We start from the raw sequence: 19,468 nt of genomic DNA on the forward strand, positions 1-19,468 counted from the left end.
TGAGATCCAATCCGGGGACTTCCTGCTTCATATCTCAGTCTCTTAGTACTGCACTATTGCTACTCTCCTGATATGCGTGTGGGATTTTGTGTTCAGCCCTTCCTCGCCTTTTCTGCAGTGAATGTAATTCTCTCGCTCAACTTTAAGATAGCCTCAAGCAGCCTTGTCAGAAAATGCTGAGTGTGCACACTCAGACAAGCACACCTTCTCTACAAAGGCTGTGGAAAGGAGCAATGTGTGTCCCATTGGGTGATGCTAACTACTAGCCTTTTGCTTTTTGCAGGAGTTTCCAGAATAACTGGAACGTTTACAAGATTTTGGCCCATATACGCCCACCCTCTGCAAAGGTAAGAGGGCGGGCTAGGGAATGCCTAGTATTCATAAGATGGACATCATGTTAGGGCTGTGGGATTTAGAAGATTGGATTCTACTAAAATTCAGCAGCAGGGGCATATAATGGATTCTCCTAGATTCCTGGGTAAGCTGGGGCATCAGTATCAGATTTGGTTGGGATCTGTTTTGCACAGAACAGAGGCAGGGACGTCCTTAGAGAGCCCTGGTGGGGTGGGGGGCCTGAAGCAAATCAGCCAGTGTGGGGCCCACTTCTAGGTATTTTTTTAGTGGGGGAGCTCCCTCTGGGGGAGCTTCCTGCACTCCCAGGTTGTTGATTGAGTTCTATCCTTGGAAGTGCAAGAAAAAGTTCCCCAAATAGGAAGGCACAACATAGCATTGGTTGTCTTTTATCGTGTCATGTGTTAAAACGAAAAAAAGTTTTGTACCAAGGTAACCCAAATGATGTGCCAAGAAAAGCTGAATTCTACAACCCAAATAAATTCTGCAATTTTGCGTAGTTCTGCTAATCATATATATAGGAACAGCTATGTAGGGCACTGGAGCTCCATTCCTTGTCTGCTAGAAATCCTATCTAGCTAACTCTCTGTCTTCTCAGATTTCATCACACATACACAGATTTTCATACTCATCTTTGCTGTCTTGTCTAGAAACTTAAGCTTTAAAAAAGGAAATGAAAACTGAGATTCTCAGGGTGCTGAATTCTGCACTCAGTGCCAATTACTACACTTCCACGCTATAATTACAACATTGTAGAATGCGCACTATCCTACTACTCCCAACTGTGGTGTGATCTATGCCCCCTGCACTCTCATTCTATGATTCTGGAGCATGGTAGAATTTCCTTTGTGAAGGAGAAGTCTCCTCAATGGCTATTCTGCACAATGGTGATATGGAACATCCAGGTTTAGAGGCCGTAGGCCAGTTGATGGGGCTGAACAACAGGATAGACTATTGCTTTGTGCCTGGCTTGTGAGCATCGCAGCAACATTTGGTTGGCTACTGTGGGAAGCAGGATGCCGGACTGGATGGACCTTTGGTCTGATCCCTCAGGGTTGCTCTTTTGAGGCTTCTCAGGCAAAGACTAGACTGGCATCTGTAGCTTATTCTTTAAATGGGCAAAATATCCTTCCTGGAGATTGAACTGATTAGTCCCTTTTCACGCAATGATTCTTTGAATTAGAGGGGATAGAGAGATGGGGATAGAACAGTTTTACCTATCCATGCTATGTTTTCCCTCCATGATTGCCAGCCAGAAATCCAGGACTTCACATCCCTCTTGTTGCACCCTGGCCCAGTGTAGTAAAGGGAGGAGCTTGTGTCTTCCCATAGTAATTGCTCTCATCTCTGTAAGCAGGTTTGCATGACCACATGGAGGATCATGGTTGTAATGGGAGCAAAGCTGTTCAGTTAATACATTTTTGTCCTTGTGTTCCTCCAGTGAAATGCAGGATTCTAGAGTGAGGGCAGTGGCAGCCCATGAACATGCCGCTGAGGGGACAGCAGGAGGGACCTTTAAGAGTAAATGAATTCAGTGCTTACCTCCATGCCCGCCGCACCTGAATGCTGTTCGGCGAAGCGGTGTGCCACCCAGCAGCCCCTGTGGCGGGGAATCGCCTCCACCACTCACCTGGCTTCTGGCGGGGGCTCGGCTCAGTGGAAACCAGGTGAGTGGCGGAGGTGATTCCCCGCCACAGGGGCTACTGGGCGGCACGCTGCTTCGTCAAACAGCGTTCAGGTGCGGCAGGAGTGGAGGTAAGCACCGAATTCATTTACTCTTAAAGGTGCCTCCCACCGCCGCCGCCCCAGTGGCGCGTTCACAGGCCGCCACTGAGTGAGGGGTACCTAGAAGCAGGTGGTGTACCTTTTAAATTGTGTTTAAAGAGCCATTTATTTGTTTGTTATTTCTCTTTGTAAACCGCCCTGAGCCATTTTTGGAAGGGCGGTATAGAAATTGAATTATTATTATTATTATTTCTTGTTTATACAGTCAGACAGGTGTTATTGACTGGTTTGTTTTATCCAGACATCAAGTCCTTCCCAAGGACCTGGGATGCCAGAATTTTATTGTCAGTTGTTATAGATATCGTTGCTTTTTGTAATTGGCTGATGATGATTTCTGTGGCCCCTATGGTGTTGAGGTGCTCTTCAAGGTCTTTTGGAACTGCGCCCAGGGCGCCAATTACCACTGGGATTATTTTGGTCTTCTTCTGCCACAGCCTTTCAATTTCAATTTTTTTCTATTTCTTTTTCTTCTATTTCTACTTCTTTTTCTTCTATTCTGCTATCCCCTGGTATTGCTATGTCGATTATTTTGACTTGTTTTTCTTTCTTCTCAACTACAGTGATATCTGGTGTATTGTGTGGCAGATGTTTGTCTGTTTGTAATCGGAAGTCCCATAATATTTTTACATCTTCATTTTCTTCAACTTTTTCAATTTTATGGTCCCACCAATTTTTGGCTACAGGTAGCTTGTATTTTTTGCAGATGTTCCAGTGTATCATCCCTGCTACTTTGTCATGCCTTTGTTTGTAGTCAGTCTGTGCGATCTTCTTACAACAACTGATTAGGTGGTCCACGGTTTCATCTGCTTCTTTACAAAGGCGGCACTTGCTGTTTGTTGTGGATTTTTCGACTTTGGCTCTTATTGCATTTGTTCTTAGTGCCTGTTCTTGTGCAGCCAATATTAAACCCTCTGTTTCTTTCTTCAAGTTGCCATTCTTAAGCCATTGCCAGGTCTTGGTGATGTCTGATTTTCCACTTATATTGTGTAAATATTGTTGTTGTTGTTGTTGTTGTTATTTAGCTTTATCCCAATCCCTTTCTCTCCTGCAGAGTGGCTACAACTTGGCAGTGATGAATGTGGGTGCACCAGCGGCCGGCATGAATGCAGCTGTGAGATCTACGGTCAGAATTGGACTAATCCATGGCCATAAGATGCTGGCTGTGCATGATGGGTTTGAAGGCCTTGCTGAAGGAAAGGTATTCCTCCAGAGAGTTCCTCCCACCATCATTGTCGTTATTATTTGGTGGCACATAGGACTTGTGTCACCATTTTGGAAGAGCTGCTTGAGCTAAGAAGCCTTTCCCCCCCTTTCTTTTCTCTTTCTAGGTTGAAGAGATTGGATGGGGAGGAGTTGGTGGCTGGACTGGGAGAGGAGGATCGAGTCTTGGAACCAAGAGGTATCTGGATGGGAGGGTGGCATGTTCAGGGCCATGGAGACTCTGTGTATTTTTTTTAAAGATCTGAAATAGCTGAGGTACACTTTTTTCTGAACTGAAATTGCAGGTTTGTTTGAGGGTCCAACTGCACATGACGTTAAATGTGTTGATGTAGTGCCCCCTTCTTTAAAAAAAACTATATTCAGGAAAACAAATCTGTAATGGCAGGTTCCCCTGTAGGGCAAATAGCATGGTGGGTGGGTGTGGATCAGGACCATGGTGGGGTTAAAAGGTTAGTTTTCCTTCCCATGCACTGTGAATGGAGTCTAGACTGAGCTCCCAGCCACTAATATTTTTTTAAAAAAATAAGAAAAAGATGGACCATGTGTTATAACATCGCATGAAGATTGGTTAGAGTTGAATGAGTAAAAATTGGCTCTCTTAGTGAAGGCAGCCTTACATTCCTACAGGAATCACTGGATGACATGTCCCACAACCTTACGAGAGAGAGGCAAGAGTTCCATCCTCACAAGAAGCCAGTGTATGAGGCTTGCCTTGCAAGTGCAGCACACAAGTAGAGGGAGACCATTTTCACTTCTCTCCCCTCTCTACAAAAGTCCTTTTCACATCCAGGAATATATCCATGAGAGTTGTGCAGCTCTCAGTGACATATTCCTGGACACACAAAAAGGGTTTTGTGGGGAGGGGAGAAAAGAGGAAATCCATCACACTGCAGCTGTGCAGTTATGTGCAGTTAGTTTATTGGCTCCTTGTGAGGGCAGAGCTCTTGCTTTGTACTCATATGATTGTGGGGCACTTCTTTCACTGTTCTGGATGTGCCTCTGTCTTTGTTTCAACTGAACCAACTGAATGACTTCCAAGAGCAGGTAATTTTTCTGCACCAGGAGTGACTAAATCCTCCAATCATACCTGATGCCAAGATGCAGGGAAATTGCCCACCCTCCAGGTGAGGTTGATGAAAGGAGTGCAATTAACTGGACAGAGGCACAATAGGAAGCCACTCCTGCAGGATAGGTAGTTTGGGCTCAGAGGAGCCTTCAGTTATCTATATGTTTCTCATGATTCGCTAATGTGCCCCTAACACATTGTTTGGGAATTACTGGGATAAGGTGACCCTGGTGCTTTTTACAAGTCAACTCAGAGCTGCAATCTCAAGAAAGGAGCACTGAGGCTTTCTCTGGTTTTTATTCTCTTACAGGACTCTGCCAAAGAAATACTTTGAGGAAATCAGCAACACCATTACCAATTTTAACATTCATGGGCTGATCATCATTGGTGGCTTTGAGGTAGGCCTTAGGCAAGAAAGGGTTAGAACATAACATAAGAACCGCCCTGCTGGATCAGGCCCAAGGAAGCCCATCTAGTCCAGCATCCTGTTTCACACAGTGGCCCACCAGATGCCACTGGAAGCCACAGGCAGGAGTTGAGGGCATGCCCTCTCTCCTGCTGTTACTCCCATGCAACTGGAACTCAGAGGCATCCTGCCTTTGAGGCTGGAGGTGGCCTCTAGCCCTCCGACTAGTAGCCATTGATAGACCTCACCTCAATGAAGTTATCCAAGCCCCTCTTAATAAGAACATAAGAACGTTCTTTAGCACATAAGAGATATAAGTCAAACAGTCTTATAGGACTAAGAGTTTGGCATAGGAATGTGCAAACTTTCATGTTCCACAGAGCTTTTCAGAAGGCCCAGCATGACAGAAAGGAAGCATCCTCTGTCTGTCATCCAAATCCCAGGCTTGCCTGACAAAGGAAATAATCTGCAGGGTGAGTGCTGATGAAAGACAGGTTGATTATGGGAATGAAGAATATGAGGAGTGATGAAAAGAGATTGCTTAGTTCAGCATGCAAAGAAGAAAGCTGCAAGGAGCTAACAATTCAATCCTTTCTCAGGACAAGATTTTAGGAGTATGATCTGAGCAGTTTGGGGTGACTGATGCATCTCTCTCCCTGGCCAACTATGGAAGTCAAAGCAGCCTTGGTCTCCCTTTTCTGTAGGCTTTCACTGGCAGCCTGGAGTTGGTTGATGGCCGATCCAAATTTGAAGAGCTCTGTATCCCACTATGTGTGATTCCTGCCACTGTCTCCAACAACGTTCCTGGCTCGGACTTCAGCATTGGTGCAGACACTGCTCTCAACACCATCACAGCAGTAAGGCACTTCTTTGTATCCCTCCTCCAGTTAAATAAGGAGCCAGCATGGTGTAGTGGTTAGAGTGCTGGACTAGGACCGGGGAGACCCGAATTCAAATCCCCATTCAGCCATGATACTTGCTGGGTGATTCTGGGCCAGTCATTTCTCTGTCAGCCTAACCTCACAGGGTTGTTGTGAAGAGAAACCTAAGTATGTAGTATACCGCTCTGGGCTCCTTGGAGGAAGAGCGGGATATAAAATGTTAATGTTAATAATAATAGGGGCCACAGAAATCACCACCAGCCAATTACAAAAAGCAACTTTACTGGGAACAGCCTATATTCTGCGATGATATCTATAACAACAGCAACAACATTGACAATAAAATCCAGCCATCCCAGGTTCTTGGGAAGGACTCGATGTCTGGATAAAACAAACCAGTCAATAACACCTGTCTGACTGTGTAAACAACAACAACAACAATAATAATAATAATATGTGAAGGACCAGCCTTGCCCAAAGGGCAGGGTTTAACCACTGTCTAAAGTAGCATTATGCAGTGATTGTTATGGATATGACAGTAGCAGATGTGGCCTTAGTGTGCATGCTTCCCTTGCACAGGAGGAACAGTAGGTGCTACAGGAAGAACAGAGTCTCTACTCCTGTAAGTAGGGCTGTATGTATTGTACATATTCAGTGACTCTGCAGCATCCCGATCATCTCAGCTTTCATCTTCATTTTTGTTAAGTTTCTGGTCCTTAAGATTGCAAAAATAGGCTTAAAAGCTTTTGACGGCAGGATGAATACGGTAGTATTGGAACCAAAGAAAAGATGGATCCACTGGTGCAAAAATAAGTATTAATTCAAAGATCCCAATGTGTTTCAAGCAACAGCTTCGGGGAGCGGGGGGGAAGCTGAAATCATAAACTATTTCTGAAAAAATGAAATGGATTTCTCATGGACAATAGCCTTGCATCTTCCTGTGATGGCCTTGCAGTAGGTTGCATCTCCCCTTGGGGTCCGCATTAAGCCAGCCATAATAGAGGCTTGCAAAAGGTGTCCTAGGGTAATTATTCCCCACTATCTGCATTGAAAAGGACCTTGGGAAGACCTCCGTCGGAGACCTTGCAAAGCTGCTGCCAGTCAGAGTAGACCCAACACTAGTCTGACTCAGTATAAGCAGCTTTGTGTGTTTATTGGTCCATATCCTATTTTAATTTCTACTCGCGAGGAGGCCAAAACCTCAAAGAGGAACTTCCCCCCCGTCCAATGTTGTTGTTGTTTTTAATCTTCCTCCACCATCTTGACTGTATATGTGTATTTGTTTAAATCCCTAGACTTGCGATCGTATCAAGCAGTCTGCGGCTGGCACCAAGAGGAGGGTCTTCATCATTGAGACGATGGGAGGCTACTGTGGCTACCTGGCGACCATGGCAGGCTTGGCTGCTGGTGCTGATGCGGCCTATATTTATGAAGATCCGTTCACCATCCACGACTTGGAGGTGAAGACCTTTGCAAATGCCAAAGAAACAAAGGGCTGTCTCTTCTGAAAGCATGCCTGCTCCAAGGAGTGCAGCAGCCCTGTGCGGATCAGGTGGATGGAGCAGGCCTCCACTGCAGATATCAGAGCAGCAGTAATTCCCAGACTGAGTGTTGGAGTTCGCCAGGGTGCTTTGGGAGAACTGCTTGCGGTCTATGAGAGAGAAATAGATGGAGCAGCTGTCAGAAGCTGATGGCTGCGTCTCTGCGTGAGTCACAGCTTTGGCCTTGCCTCCTTCCAGCCAGCCTCCATTGGGAGCGAATCATTCTGCCCTGTATCTGCAGTGGCTGTAATTAGAGCATACCGTTACTCCTCATGTTGGAGACCAGTGTTCCCTGTAAGAGGGATTCCCAGATGTTGTTGACTACAACACCCATAATCCCCAGCTGCAATGCCCAGGGAATATGGGAGTTGTAGTCAACAACATCTGGGAATCCCTCTTACAGAGAACACTGTTGGAGACGCAGCAAGATTACCTACCCTCGGAAACGGCTGCTTTTCTACACAAGTCACTGCTGGGGCCTTGCCTCCTTTCAGTCAGCCTTTGCTGGGAGTGGTCATTCTGTCCATTCTCTGTGTTGGGTATGATGGTAGTGTCTGAAGAATGCAGCAGAGCTCAGAAGAGGCTAACGCATCTCTGCACGAGTCATTTCTCTGGGTCTTCTGCCTATCATTTGGGAGGCATGCCCAAGAGCAGTGTCTCATTCAGAAGCATGTGGTGCAAGCTTCTGTGAGAGTAGGGTAGTTCCTACTTGTACACTCTTTCTTAAAGGAAATATTCTCAGATTAAGAGTGGACTGTAGCGCCAGTTTTAATTCAGAAGAAAAGTGTGACTCGACTATAACATAATATGGGAAACATATTAGTATATCTTGTAATGTAATATGTTGCCTGTCTGTATCTGTGAATGTTGACTGTGTGCCATCACTGATACTAATGGATTTTGGTCTATATACTCTGTTATTTTATTAACTAATTTAGACCTTGATATTCCCATCCAAAACGTGATATCACAGATTTTGGTACAAAGTTCAAACCCCCTGTTGATAATTCAGCACTAGAAAGTTTTCCCAGGAGTGCATTCTTATAGAAGACAGTATTCTAAGTCTTAGCTCTGTAGGAATGTGTAGTTCTGCTCTTGTGTAGTTTGGGGCAGAACCTACCACTGTCACAAGAACCTTAAGAAACCATGTGATCAGTTTGTTTGTTTTTGGCTCACAGATGAATGTGGAGCATCTGACTGAGAAAATGAAGACCACAGTGAAGAGAGGTCTAATACTGAGGTATCTGACTAGACCTGGCAATCAGAAACAGTAGGGAATTGGATGTTTAAAATTGATTTCCATATCTGTAAGGGAGAAGACCATTTGTAAGTGTGGACAGAAGCAGTTTTGCTGCCCTTTTAACCATGCACATCATTCTGTTTTGAAGCAAGCTCTTACAAATACCTTGGTTCTGCAGTTTGAATGGGGGAAATCTGGCTGTGGAGGGTGTCTGTTGGCTAGCACCTGTGATATTGCTGCTTTCCAGACTAGACTCTACAATGGGATCAGGACATATCTCGGAAGTGTGCTTCCACACTTCCTGTGTCTTGACACCACAGTCCCTATGCGGACATCAGGGTACTGTTCACATTTCCAATGCCTTGTTTCGAATTTAATTGCTGCAATATAGAGCTAGGACGTCATATATCCGGCATGAAAAAGTTGCTGTTTGGGGAGGTTGTTAATTGCTGTGAGTCTCCTCCCCCTGCTGTTTACGTTGCGAATGCGACTTGCCCGAACGGAGGCATTTTGCTGCTGATGAGCAGCTAGTCTGGAAAGCGCCATTATCAATCCACCTTCTCCCTGCCCCTCCCCCAGAGCAGTTTTGCAGCTTTTTCACTGTTTGTAGAGGGTTTGTTTTTTTGTTTTTTAAGGGGAAGGTAAGGTAGACACTGGATGTATACCAAAATTAATACTTCTTTAAAAAAAAAAAAAAAAGGACAACCCACCTGACTTAGAGAAGGAACAAGATTGGTGACTTATTAGCCTTCGACATATGAAGGCATATATGTTTGGGGTGCAAGATATGATGCTGGTGTTGAACTAGCTTCAACACTGGATCTTTATATGCTATTTCTGCCTTTACCTGAATGAGAACAGTGATACTTCTTTCCTTGATTGAGAGAACTGATGGTGAAACCCCTAACTGCTTGGTATATTACTTTGTGGAGATTTAAGTAGAAGCTGGCTACAATTTGTTTTTCAGTTTATACCACACTGTCCTTAAAGTTCAAAGTTGGATCTTAAAATATGGATATGTAAATAAAGATTGAATTCTGCAACATGTTCCTGGCTGCTACTGAAAATTCCTCCTCCTCCATTTTGAGGTTGTTTTGAGAGTGTGAACACACATACATGTGTGCACACATACACCCTTCTACCACATCTGTGGCTTGGCTTGTGCTTTGCTGGGACAGAAAATGGCACATGCCTCCGTTGGGATCTGCTGCAGGTGAGGAGACTCTCCATGCAATGAGGCCAATCTATGCAGCTAAGTGACTTTCAAATGCTGTTGTAGTTTATACAATACTATCAATGTATATGATTCTTTACAGAGTTTTGTAAGCAAAACAAAGCAAAAAAAATAGGTCCCTGACCCCAGTAGCTTACAGTCTACAACTGGCTGTGAGCACAACAGGGGAAAGGGAGGGAGAGATGAAGGTATCAAGGGATTACTGTGAAGTTACCTGTAATCAAACTTGTTACAATTGTGGATTAAGGCTAAGGAACTGACCTAAAGGCTTTGCAGAAGTATCGGGTTTTGAGGAGAAACTTAATCTGAATCCAATGTTTTTTTGTTTCTGCCCTTCCAGGAATGAGAAATGTAATGAAAACTATACCACTGACTTCATATACAACTTGTATTCTGAGGAAGGGAAAGGCATCTTTGACACCAGAAAGAATGTTTTGGGTCACATGCAGCAGGTATGTCTGGTGCCAGAAAGCCTGGGATACTGTTAGTGCTAAAGCAGTGGTGTTAACTATGTCAGGAACCCACCCTGACACCCCTCTCAAGTCCAGGGAGGTGATTTGTTTTTATATTGTTTTATAACAACTGAATCTGCAGGAGGCTTTACAGACAGGGCTGTTACCCAAATCTCCTTCGGAAGAGAGTGTGCGCTTTCACACACCAGCCAAACTTACCCCAAAGTCCCTTCGAGATCCTTGGAAGCACACCACACACAAATCAGGCTTTGTCTTCCAAATTCTAGCTTGTCTCGTCGTATTTCTGGGTTTTTAAAATGCTGGTTTTAAGCTACTTTTTCTGAAAACGCCAGAGCAAATAGGGAGAGGCACTGACAGGCACTGATGTAGAATCATTAGCATGATTAGAGGATACTCTCTTTAGAAATGCAGATATCACTCTCTAGAAATCTCTCCCCCACCCTTACCACTGGCTAGAAGGAAAACACAAAGGCATGCGATGTGAACTTGCACCAAAACAGAACTCAAGAGCAGAGAGGAGGGGCTGCTTCCTTCAGTGCTACAAGTGTAATTCAAAGTGGCTTCACTCAACATTTACCCCGCAGCATGAAGCCATGTGTGAATAACAGCCAGGTTCTGGGAATTTATTCAGTTTTTACTTTCTTTTGCTGCCACTGTATGATTACTTATTACCCTGCTCTCAGTACTCAGCATCTTGGTTACATAGCCTCACGAGCGCAGGATAGGCATATATGTTCAGTGTACAAATGAAACAAAACTTGGTGTAGAACAAAAACAAGAATAAGTTTGTTTACAACCGATCGGATTAAAAATCTCTGCAAGAGATTTGTACGTTAGCTGTTTAACTCTCTGAGTGTTTTTTCCTTCTTGATAAAACGTTTAGGGAGGTGATATAACTGGGACAGAGGTAAATAAAACTTGATTTGCAGACTTAGTTAATCAACTTGGATCTTCCTGTCTGTCACCAGGAAGTTTCACTTCTGGTCACCTTTCACATTCAAGGTTTATTTTCCATGCTTAACACTCCCCCACTTTAATTTAATTTATTTATTTACATGTATAAACCGCCCCATCCAAAGGCTATGGGTGGTGTACAACAAATTTAAAAGACATAAAAACACACACCATTTAAGACACAGTGCTAAAAACAATATAAAAACAATTTTAAAAAAATTAAAAACCTTTAAAAACCAATTAAAATACTTTTAAAACGATTTTAAAACCTTGGAAGACCAGGCCAAACAAGTAAGTGTTTAGGGCTCTCTTAAAGACTGACAGCAAGGCTAAACTGCGGATATCTGCAGGGAGTGCATTCCAAAGGACAGCAGCAGCTACAGAAAATGCCCAGTTCCACGTTGCCACCAGAAGTACTAGTGGTAACTGGAGACGGACCTCTCCAGATGACCTCAAAATGCAAGGGGAATCATACAGAAGAAGGTGCTCTCTAAAGTAGCTGTTCAGAGCTTTAAAGGTAATAACCAGCACTTTGTATTTTGCCCGGAAACATATCAGCAGCCAGTGCAAGTGTTTTAAAACAGGCATAATATGCTGCCGCATTTTGAACTAACTGAAGTTTCCGAACTACATACAAAGGCAGCCCCACTTAGAGTGCATTGCAATAGTCGAGCCTGGAGGTTACCAGCTGATGCTTCACTGTTTTGAGAGCGTTCTCTTCGAGGAATGGACACAGCTGTCGAATCAGCCAAAGTTGATAGAAAGCGCTTCTGGCTATAGCCTCCACCTGAGATACCAGGGTAAGGCTGCGTACCTGTTCCTTCTGGGGGAGTGTAACCCCATCCAGCACAGGAAGATCTAACTACCCTGTTTCCTGTCCTTCAACCAGTTAGCAATCCACATATGTACTTGTCCCCTTATCCCATGACTGCTAAGTTTTCTCAGGAGTCTTTGATGAGGAACTTTGTCGAAAGCTTTTTGTCAGCTGGATCACCTTGATCCACACACTTGTTGACACTCTCAAAGAACTCCAAAAGGTTGATCAGGCAAGATTTACCTTTGCAGAACCCATGCTGGTTCACTCCCAGCAGGGCCTGTTCTTCTAGGTCCTTTACAATTTTATCCTTGAGGATGCTTTCCATCAATTTGTCTGGAACAGATGTTAAGCTAACTGGCCTGTAATTTCCTGAATAGGCCCTGGATCCCTTTTTGAAAATTGGTGTTACATTTGCTACTTTCCAGTCCTCCGTTACAGAGCCTGATTGCAGGGATAAGTTATATATTTTAGCAGGGAGGTTGGGAATTTCACATTTGAGTTCTTTGAGGACTCTTAGATGGATGCCGTTTAGCCCTGGCGATTTGCTAGTTTTCAGTTTTTTCCAGACAGTTTAGAACATCATCTTGTCACTGCTGCCTGACTCAGTTCTTTAGCCTCCATCCCTAAAATGCCTGTTTCAGGAACAGGTATATGTGATAGGAACAGTGACCATAGTGCTCAAGAGGCGGTCCAGAAAGATACCATGGCCGATGGTATCAAATCGAACTTTTAGAGCACTGCCCCAGTGTACTGTTGGTTCCACAGTCTCCACGCATTCACCAGTCAAGTCTCACACAACCCCCTGAACAATCTCTCTTGTTCAGATCACATAAACCAATCTTCCTGCTATGCTCTCTCTAACCTCTCACTCCTAACAATCACCTCCAATTATCTTCAACTGTTTTCTCCTAACCAACTGTCTTTACTTGAATCCCTCCCCTTGAACTTTCCATGCCTGGTTACTATGGCAACACTCACACACTCACTCTCCAGCTCCTATATGTACGTTCTATCACATAGTAGTTCTGTGGAAATGGAACCAAGACGCAAGACAGATGAGCTAAGTGGAGAAGCCCCCAAAGGTAACCTTGTCTCTTGAGAACACTTTTCAGGATCTAGAGGATAAGAGGAGAGTAGGGGCAAAGCTGCAAACCAGGAAGCATTTGGATCAGATTTCACCTCTGCCATGTTAGGCAAGCCTAACATAATTTCTTAGCTTCAACCTCTCTCCAATAGCCCTCCCTTACCTGCAGTATATGAATAATAATACTTTATCTATCTCACAGATTTTGTTTTGTAGAGGTAATGGATGTGAAGCACTATATAAATGCAAAGTGTTACTTGTATTTATAAATTGCATTTATTTCCTGCCTTTCCTCCATGTTGGTGTTCTACATGGGGTTCTTAGCCAGTCTCCCACCGAGGCACTGACCAGATCGGCACCCAGCTTGCTGCAGCAAGGTGGCTATGTCATCAGCCTTGAGCCCTGGAGCCTTTGCTATCCTCCTTCTCAGTAGTTCTGGTGCTTATGCAGACAGGGATCTAATACCCCAAGCCTCTTTCAGCAAACCTGGACCATCAGTTCCCTAGTTAGGAACATAGGAAACTGCCATATACTGAGTCAGACCATTGGTCCATCTAGCTCTGTATTGTCTTCACAGACTGGCAGCAGCTTCTCCAAGGTTGCAGGCAGGAATCTCTCTCAGCCCTATCTTGGAGAAGCCAGGGAGGGAACTTGGAACCTTCTGATGCTTTTCCCAGAGTGGCTCCATCCCCTGAGGGGAATATCTTATAGTGCTCACACTTTTAGTCTCCCATTCATATGCAACCAGGACAGACCCTGCTTAGCTACGGGGACAAGTCATGCTTGCTACCACAAGACCAGCTCTCCTCTCCTACTTATAGGGCAACTTTTTAAGTTGGTCTCTGCTGGTTACTTGTGGCTGTGCTAGGTTGCATATAATAAACTCAAATCCTTCCTCAGGCAGGCTCAGCTGTGATGTGTAGGACATTTGTGGCTGGTTCCGATGTCAAGTGGAACTTCCATTAGAGTCAGGCTCTGTGCAGTGTTCCTGAGTCTAGTGAATGCAGGCTCCCACTCTCATCCCATCACCAGCATCTACCTCCTATCTAGGTTACAATAAACTAAGAATAGTTGTATTGACCAAACCCACAAATCGTGGCTTATTCTAACCTGTTTGCTTCGAATAACCCGAGCTCTGTACCCAAGTTTTGAAGTGAGTTACAGATCTCAGGTTATCTGAAGCAAGTCGTTACCAAGTTAGGAAACTATCCTGCTAATTTTGAATAAAATTTGGTTTTTAAAAGAGAGATGTATGTTTGATCTAGATTGTAATAAGCCTTCAAAAGTTTCAAATTTTGGAGTGTCTGATTGTTGTTAATCTCAATAATTTAACTGAGGACAAGGTTTAATCTATGGCTATAATTCTAATTTATCACAGCACTTTTCCAAAAGCTTGCTGTGTCATCCATTGTAATGGCATCAGTGCAATTAATCCTGTCTTTGAGCCTTCTGAGCAGAGAGCTAACAACAAACCATTCTCACAGCTGATTCTTATGGAAAAGAACAATTTTCTTAATGTAACCTGCTTAGAGATGCATCTATTAGGCAGTACAGAAATGTGAATAATAAATAAAATCAAGTCAATCCTCCCTTTCTCTATCACAGGGTGGTTCACCAACTCCGTTTGACAGGAACTTTGGAACGAAAATGGGTGCCAAAGCAGTGGCATGGATGTCCGGCAAGATTAAAGAGTGTTCCAGACATGGTATGTGGATGACATGTCTGGGTTCGCCATGAGGAAGGGTCTAAAAAAGGGAGGAAGGAGTCTCCTCTCCAGTGAAGTCTCACTCTCCTGAATGGTGCCATTCGTGGCGGTGGAAGATGGGAAGTCCTTGTCAAGATGCATAGGTTGCTCATGAGATCAAATTTGGAAGACATAGTTACTGCATTGCTGCATGATGGAAGCATTGCTGCATGTGAGCCAGCGTGGTGTAGTGGTTAGAGTGCTGGACTAGGACTGGGGAGACCCGAGTTCAAATCCCCATTCAGCCATACAACTAGCTGGGTGACTCTGGGCCAGTCACTTCTCTCTCAGCCTAACCTACTTCACAGGGTTGTTGTGAAAGAGAAACTCAAGTATGTAGTACACCGCTCTGGGCTCCTTGGAGGAAGAGCGGGATATAAATGTAGAAATAATTTTTTAAAAAATAATGTGCAGAGCTGTGTACCGTTCTGGCTGCTTTATCTCAAAAATGATGTCTTTAAGCTGGAAAAATGATGTCTTTAAGCAGGTAGAAAAGGGTGAGCAAAATGATCAAAGGGATTGGAGTGCTTTCTCTACAAGGAAAAAAGGCATTTGGGGCTTTTATACAAAAGACTACCAAGGGGAAACATTTTAATTGATAAAAATCATGCATAGTTCAGAGTGAGTGGATCCATTTCTCATCATAGTTCTAGAACTTGAGGTCAGCCAATGGAACTGGCAGATTGAAAACTGATAAAATAAACAAAGTATGAAATTCCCTGACAAGAAGGTGTTTTGATGGCCACTGGCATACATGGCATTGAAAAGGGACTAGAAAAACAAAGTCATGGAGGATAAGACCAATTACTGACTGCTAAATATGACAACTAATTTGAACCTCCATGTTCAAAGGCAGTTTGATCTCAAAACCAGTTACTGGAGAGCAAACAGTGGGTGGGTGGGGGGGTGTCTGTTACCTTCTTGTCCTGCTGTGGGCTTCCTAGAATAGGAACCTAGACTCTGGTTCAGCAGGGTAGCTCTTACCTTAGCCAGGGCAAGGATTGAATTGTCACCTCAGGCTCCCCCACCCCACCCCAAATAACTTAGTGCTCAATCCCTGAAGAAAAAGACAGTTTCTGGCAGAATACCCTTGCTTTCCCTTACGCTGGTAGCCCTAGCAACTGCTGGTCAAGTTGGCAGAGGACATGATGCTGCCCGAGTTGGGGGGGGGGGATGGAATGGAATGGAATGATATCCCCTTTGCTAATTAAGGTGGAGCACAATCCACCAGGAAAATCTCCTGCACAAGCCCTCTTATAATGGATAGGAACTATACTTCCAGACAATCTTCAAGGACAGCCCTCCCACCCACCCGCATGGAGCACATTGCAGTAGTCCAGGGGAAAGGTTTTTTGAGAGAGAGGCCAAGTTCCACTTCTTTGTTTGCCGTCAGAGAACTCTGTGAGCTTCATGCACCACTGTTACCTTTTCAGGTCGCATCTTTGCCAACACTGCTGACTCGGCTTGTCTCCTGGGCATGCGCAGACGGGCCCTGGTCTTCCAGCCTCTCTCCGAACTCAAACAACAGACCGATTTCGAGTAAGTGTTGATCCTCTGTGGGCTCCATCAGGAAGGAATTTAGTAACTTACAATCTCCAAAATCTATCAGAAGCCTAAGAATGTCACTTTCAAAAATGGTTTCTAGCTCTCATTGGTGTAGAGATAAATTTTGATATTGTGATTGAAAAATATGGCTTTAATCTTAATGTCAGCACATTAAGATCAACTCCTCTAACAGGAGCACATGAGTCAGCAAGTAATCAGTGCTGCCAACCTTTTCTGTCAACGCAGGAAAGGCTCTCGTGGTTTAAGAAGTGACCATTTGAAACTGCTGAAAGGTGAAGAGCAAATGCATAAAAAACATGCACAATTATTCTTGTGGGAGGAGGTATGATTTTCATTCTCAAAATGGGGCCAGGGACCCAGATCTTTTAAGTACCTAACAACAACCCTGCCTCGTGCTATCCAGGCACTAGGCCTTTCTTCCAAAGATCCACAATTATATACAAACTATTTACTCTGTTGAAGCAAGGGGACCCCTCCTTCAAAATTGCTGGGAAAGTAAGCAGTCTGGGGTCTACTTAACATATCTCTGGAGCTGCCTGGCTGTGACACCTCTTGGGAAAGAGGTGCTCACAAGGATTAACAGGACCCTAAATTCTTTCCAACCCATATATACTGCAGATGTGATGATAGGCTGGATTCCAGCTGCCTGAGACCCCTCCCCAAGTCAAAAAGCATGGCTTTTATAAGTTTTCTCTGTGTGTGCTGCATTAACACATTACATTTTCAGATTTAGAAGCCAGGGCTGTGACATTTAAATGATGCATTGGTTAAATGAAGCCAGTGAAAATCCTACTGATTGGTTAAAATAATGGCCCCACTGAATTGGAAAGCAGATGTCTCTTTAAAATTGTTTATTTTTAATACAAGAATTTGTAAACATGTTGGGTGACAGGCATCATCATGGAAGATTCCCCTCATGCACCTAAGGAATGCCTCTTATGGCACCAGCTCTGTAAATGCATGTGTTCTCTGAAATAATGGGATTTTTTCCCCTTCAGTAGTATTATTTTATTAATATAAACATTTAGCCAATTAATTAATTGGTCCACTAAGATTTATTAATTTGGAAAAACATAATATGGTAAGTGACCCTGGATGTAGTGGTTAGTTTTATGTCTTCTTTGCTTAGTGTAGTACTCAGTCTCTTTTCCATATCACATCTCTGTAGTCTGATATCTGAATATTTAGTCCTGCTTCTTCTTCCCTGCTCTGCAATATATTATATTCTGCCCTACAAACATCTAAACCAAGGCCGGTTTATCTACATATCCATAACTTATTTTCATGAAAAGCAATGTCGGGGTTTAGAGTCACAGATGTCAGAATCCGTTATTAGTGCCAAATCTTAGAGCCTTTATGCAGATTTAAAAAGTAGCCTTTTGACTAAATAATTGGCCCATCACTATTGTCTAACTTTAAAAGTTGGCTGGTGCAGACCAAATAAGGCCTTGATAAAGTAAAGGTAAAGTGTGTCGTCAAGTCGATTTCGACTCCTGGCGCCCACAGAGCCCTGTGGTTTTCTCTGGTAGAATACAGGAGGGTTTTACCATTGCCTCTTCCCGCACAGTATGAGGACTCTCTCACAAAGATGGTCAGCTGTGGGTAGCCAAGAGACATGGTTTTGTGGCATTGATCTCCTTGCCATGAGACACCCACCTTCTCTCTTTCCAACAGGCACCGTCTCCCCAAAGCACAGTGGTGGCTGAAGCTGCGTCCCATCTTGAAGATCCTTGCCAAGTACAAGATTGAACTGGACACTTCAGAGACAGCCCATTTAGAGCACATCACTCGCAAGAGAGTATCTGGCGAAGAGTCTATCTGAACATGCCAGCTACAAATCTCCCTTGAATTATGCTTTTAGGAGACCTCCAAAATAAATTCTAAATTTTCAGTTCCTACCCCTACTTATCATGCAGCTGTTCATCTAGTGTTCATATAACATGGGGGCTGCACATCTGCCAGAAATGGACAATACATCGTGCCATACCTTGGTACATGGAAATATACTGTATTTGCGGGTTAAGAACAACTATGTATGGCTATACTTGCATTCTGCTTCTCCTCCTAGAAAGCTCAGAGCAGCTTCTATGGAGCTCCCAGTGATCTCCCTTCTAGGTGTTGGGTAGGCCCACTCTGCCTTTAACTTTACCCATCTAAAGGATTTAGGCACACTAGGCTCTGCAGGGTTGTCTGGGGTGGCAGGAGGGGTGCTGCTCAAGCAGATACTATATGCTTATTTCAATCATACTTCAGTTTTAACGTTAACATTTTTACTGGATTGTATAACCTTCATGTTAGGATCTCCTCCATTTGAACATAAAATGACAACTACCCCAGAAGATGCTCTTAACATTTGTGCCTTCAGAATACAGATGTTTCCAAGTGCTTGAAATAAAACAGGAACTAATTTACCAGAGATTGAAATGTGGATCTCCTAGCTTTATTTCTTCAGGGACATTCATAATACGGACAGAAGTGATCCAGCACAACCAAGTGTGCCCCCCCCCCCCCGCCATGGCTCCCCATTTGGGGCAATGTTGGTTCATTACAAAAATAGGGACATCTGTTCTTGTCTTTTAAATTGGCATATTCCAGTATGTGAGTATGAACAAGTGATGTACCAGTGAATGCTCAGCTGGTGGTTGAGCACATAGGCCTATAGCCTCCTTTAGCTGCTGGGACTCTTTGAATAAATGGTTGCAATGGTGTATGGTCCAGTAGAGCCATAAGACTCCATGCAGAGATGCACTGAAGCCGCAAGAGAAATCCAGACACTTTTAAAACCTGGCAACTGCAGAATGAGCATTGCTGTATTTATCCCCATTGTAACAAATGGGGGATGTCATAATGCTGCTTCCACAGTCGCCAGGTATTAAAAGTGTCAAGGCATATGTCTTAGCTTTGCTGCAGTCTCACACAGAAGCTTATGACTCCACTGGACTGCACACCATGGCAGTCTGTTTCTTCCTCTTGAGCTTTTGGGGCACACTCCAGAATTTCTGATCCTTATGCAGCATCTGGTCATTGGAACAGTTCATCTTGCAAATGCTTTCCTACTGCCTAAGTCCCCTCTCCATATCTAATTTGTTTAAAATTAGCATTTTT

General features: G+C 43.9%; 1 protein-coding gene across 2 annotated transcripts in view; it reads left to right on the forward strand.

The window, feature by feature from the left end:
* Positions 1–18,781, forward strand: part of PFKM (phosphofructokinase, muscle) — a 65,931-nt gene extending 47,150 nt beyond the window's left edge. For both annotated transcript variants that reach the window (XM_053291255.1, XM_053291256.1), the window contains exons 13-23: positions 284–347; positions 3,188–3,334; positions 3,465–3,535; positions 4,734–4,821; positions 5,534–5,686; positions 7,006–7,170; positions 8,430–8,491; positions 10,066–10,177; positions 14,659–14,758; positions 16,231–16,336; positions 18,038–18,781. In XM_053291255.1, coding sequence (XP_053147230.1) covers positions 284–347; positions 3,188–3,334; positions 3,465–3,535; positions 4,734–4,821; positions 5,534–5,686; positions 7,006–7,170; positions 8,430–8,491; positions 10,066–10,177; positions 14,659–14,758; positions 16,231–16,336; positions 18,038–18,185 — 1,216 coding nt within the window. In that variant the 3' untranslated portion in view covers positions 18,186–18,781. The remainder of the gene's footprint in view (positions 1–283; positions 348–3,187; positions 3,335–3,464; positions 3,536–4,733; positions 4,822–5,533; positions 5,687–7,005; positions 7,171–8,429; positions 8,492–10,065; positions 10,178–14,658; positions 14,759–16,230; positions 16,337–18,037) is intronic.
* The last annotated feature ends 687 nt before the right edge of the window (positions 18,782–19,468 follow it).

This window comes from Hemicordylus capensis, chromosome 2, assembly GCF_027244095.1.
Source record: "Hemicordylus capensis ecotype Gifberg chromosome 2, rHemCap1.1.pri, whole genome shotgun sequence".
NCBI lineage: Eukaryota > Metazoa > Chordata > Lepidosauria > Squamata > Cordylidae > Hemicordylus > Hemicordylus capensis.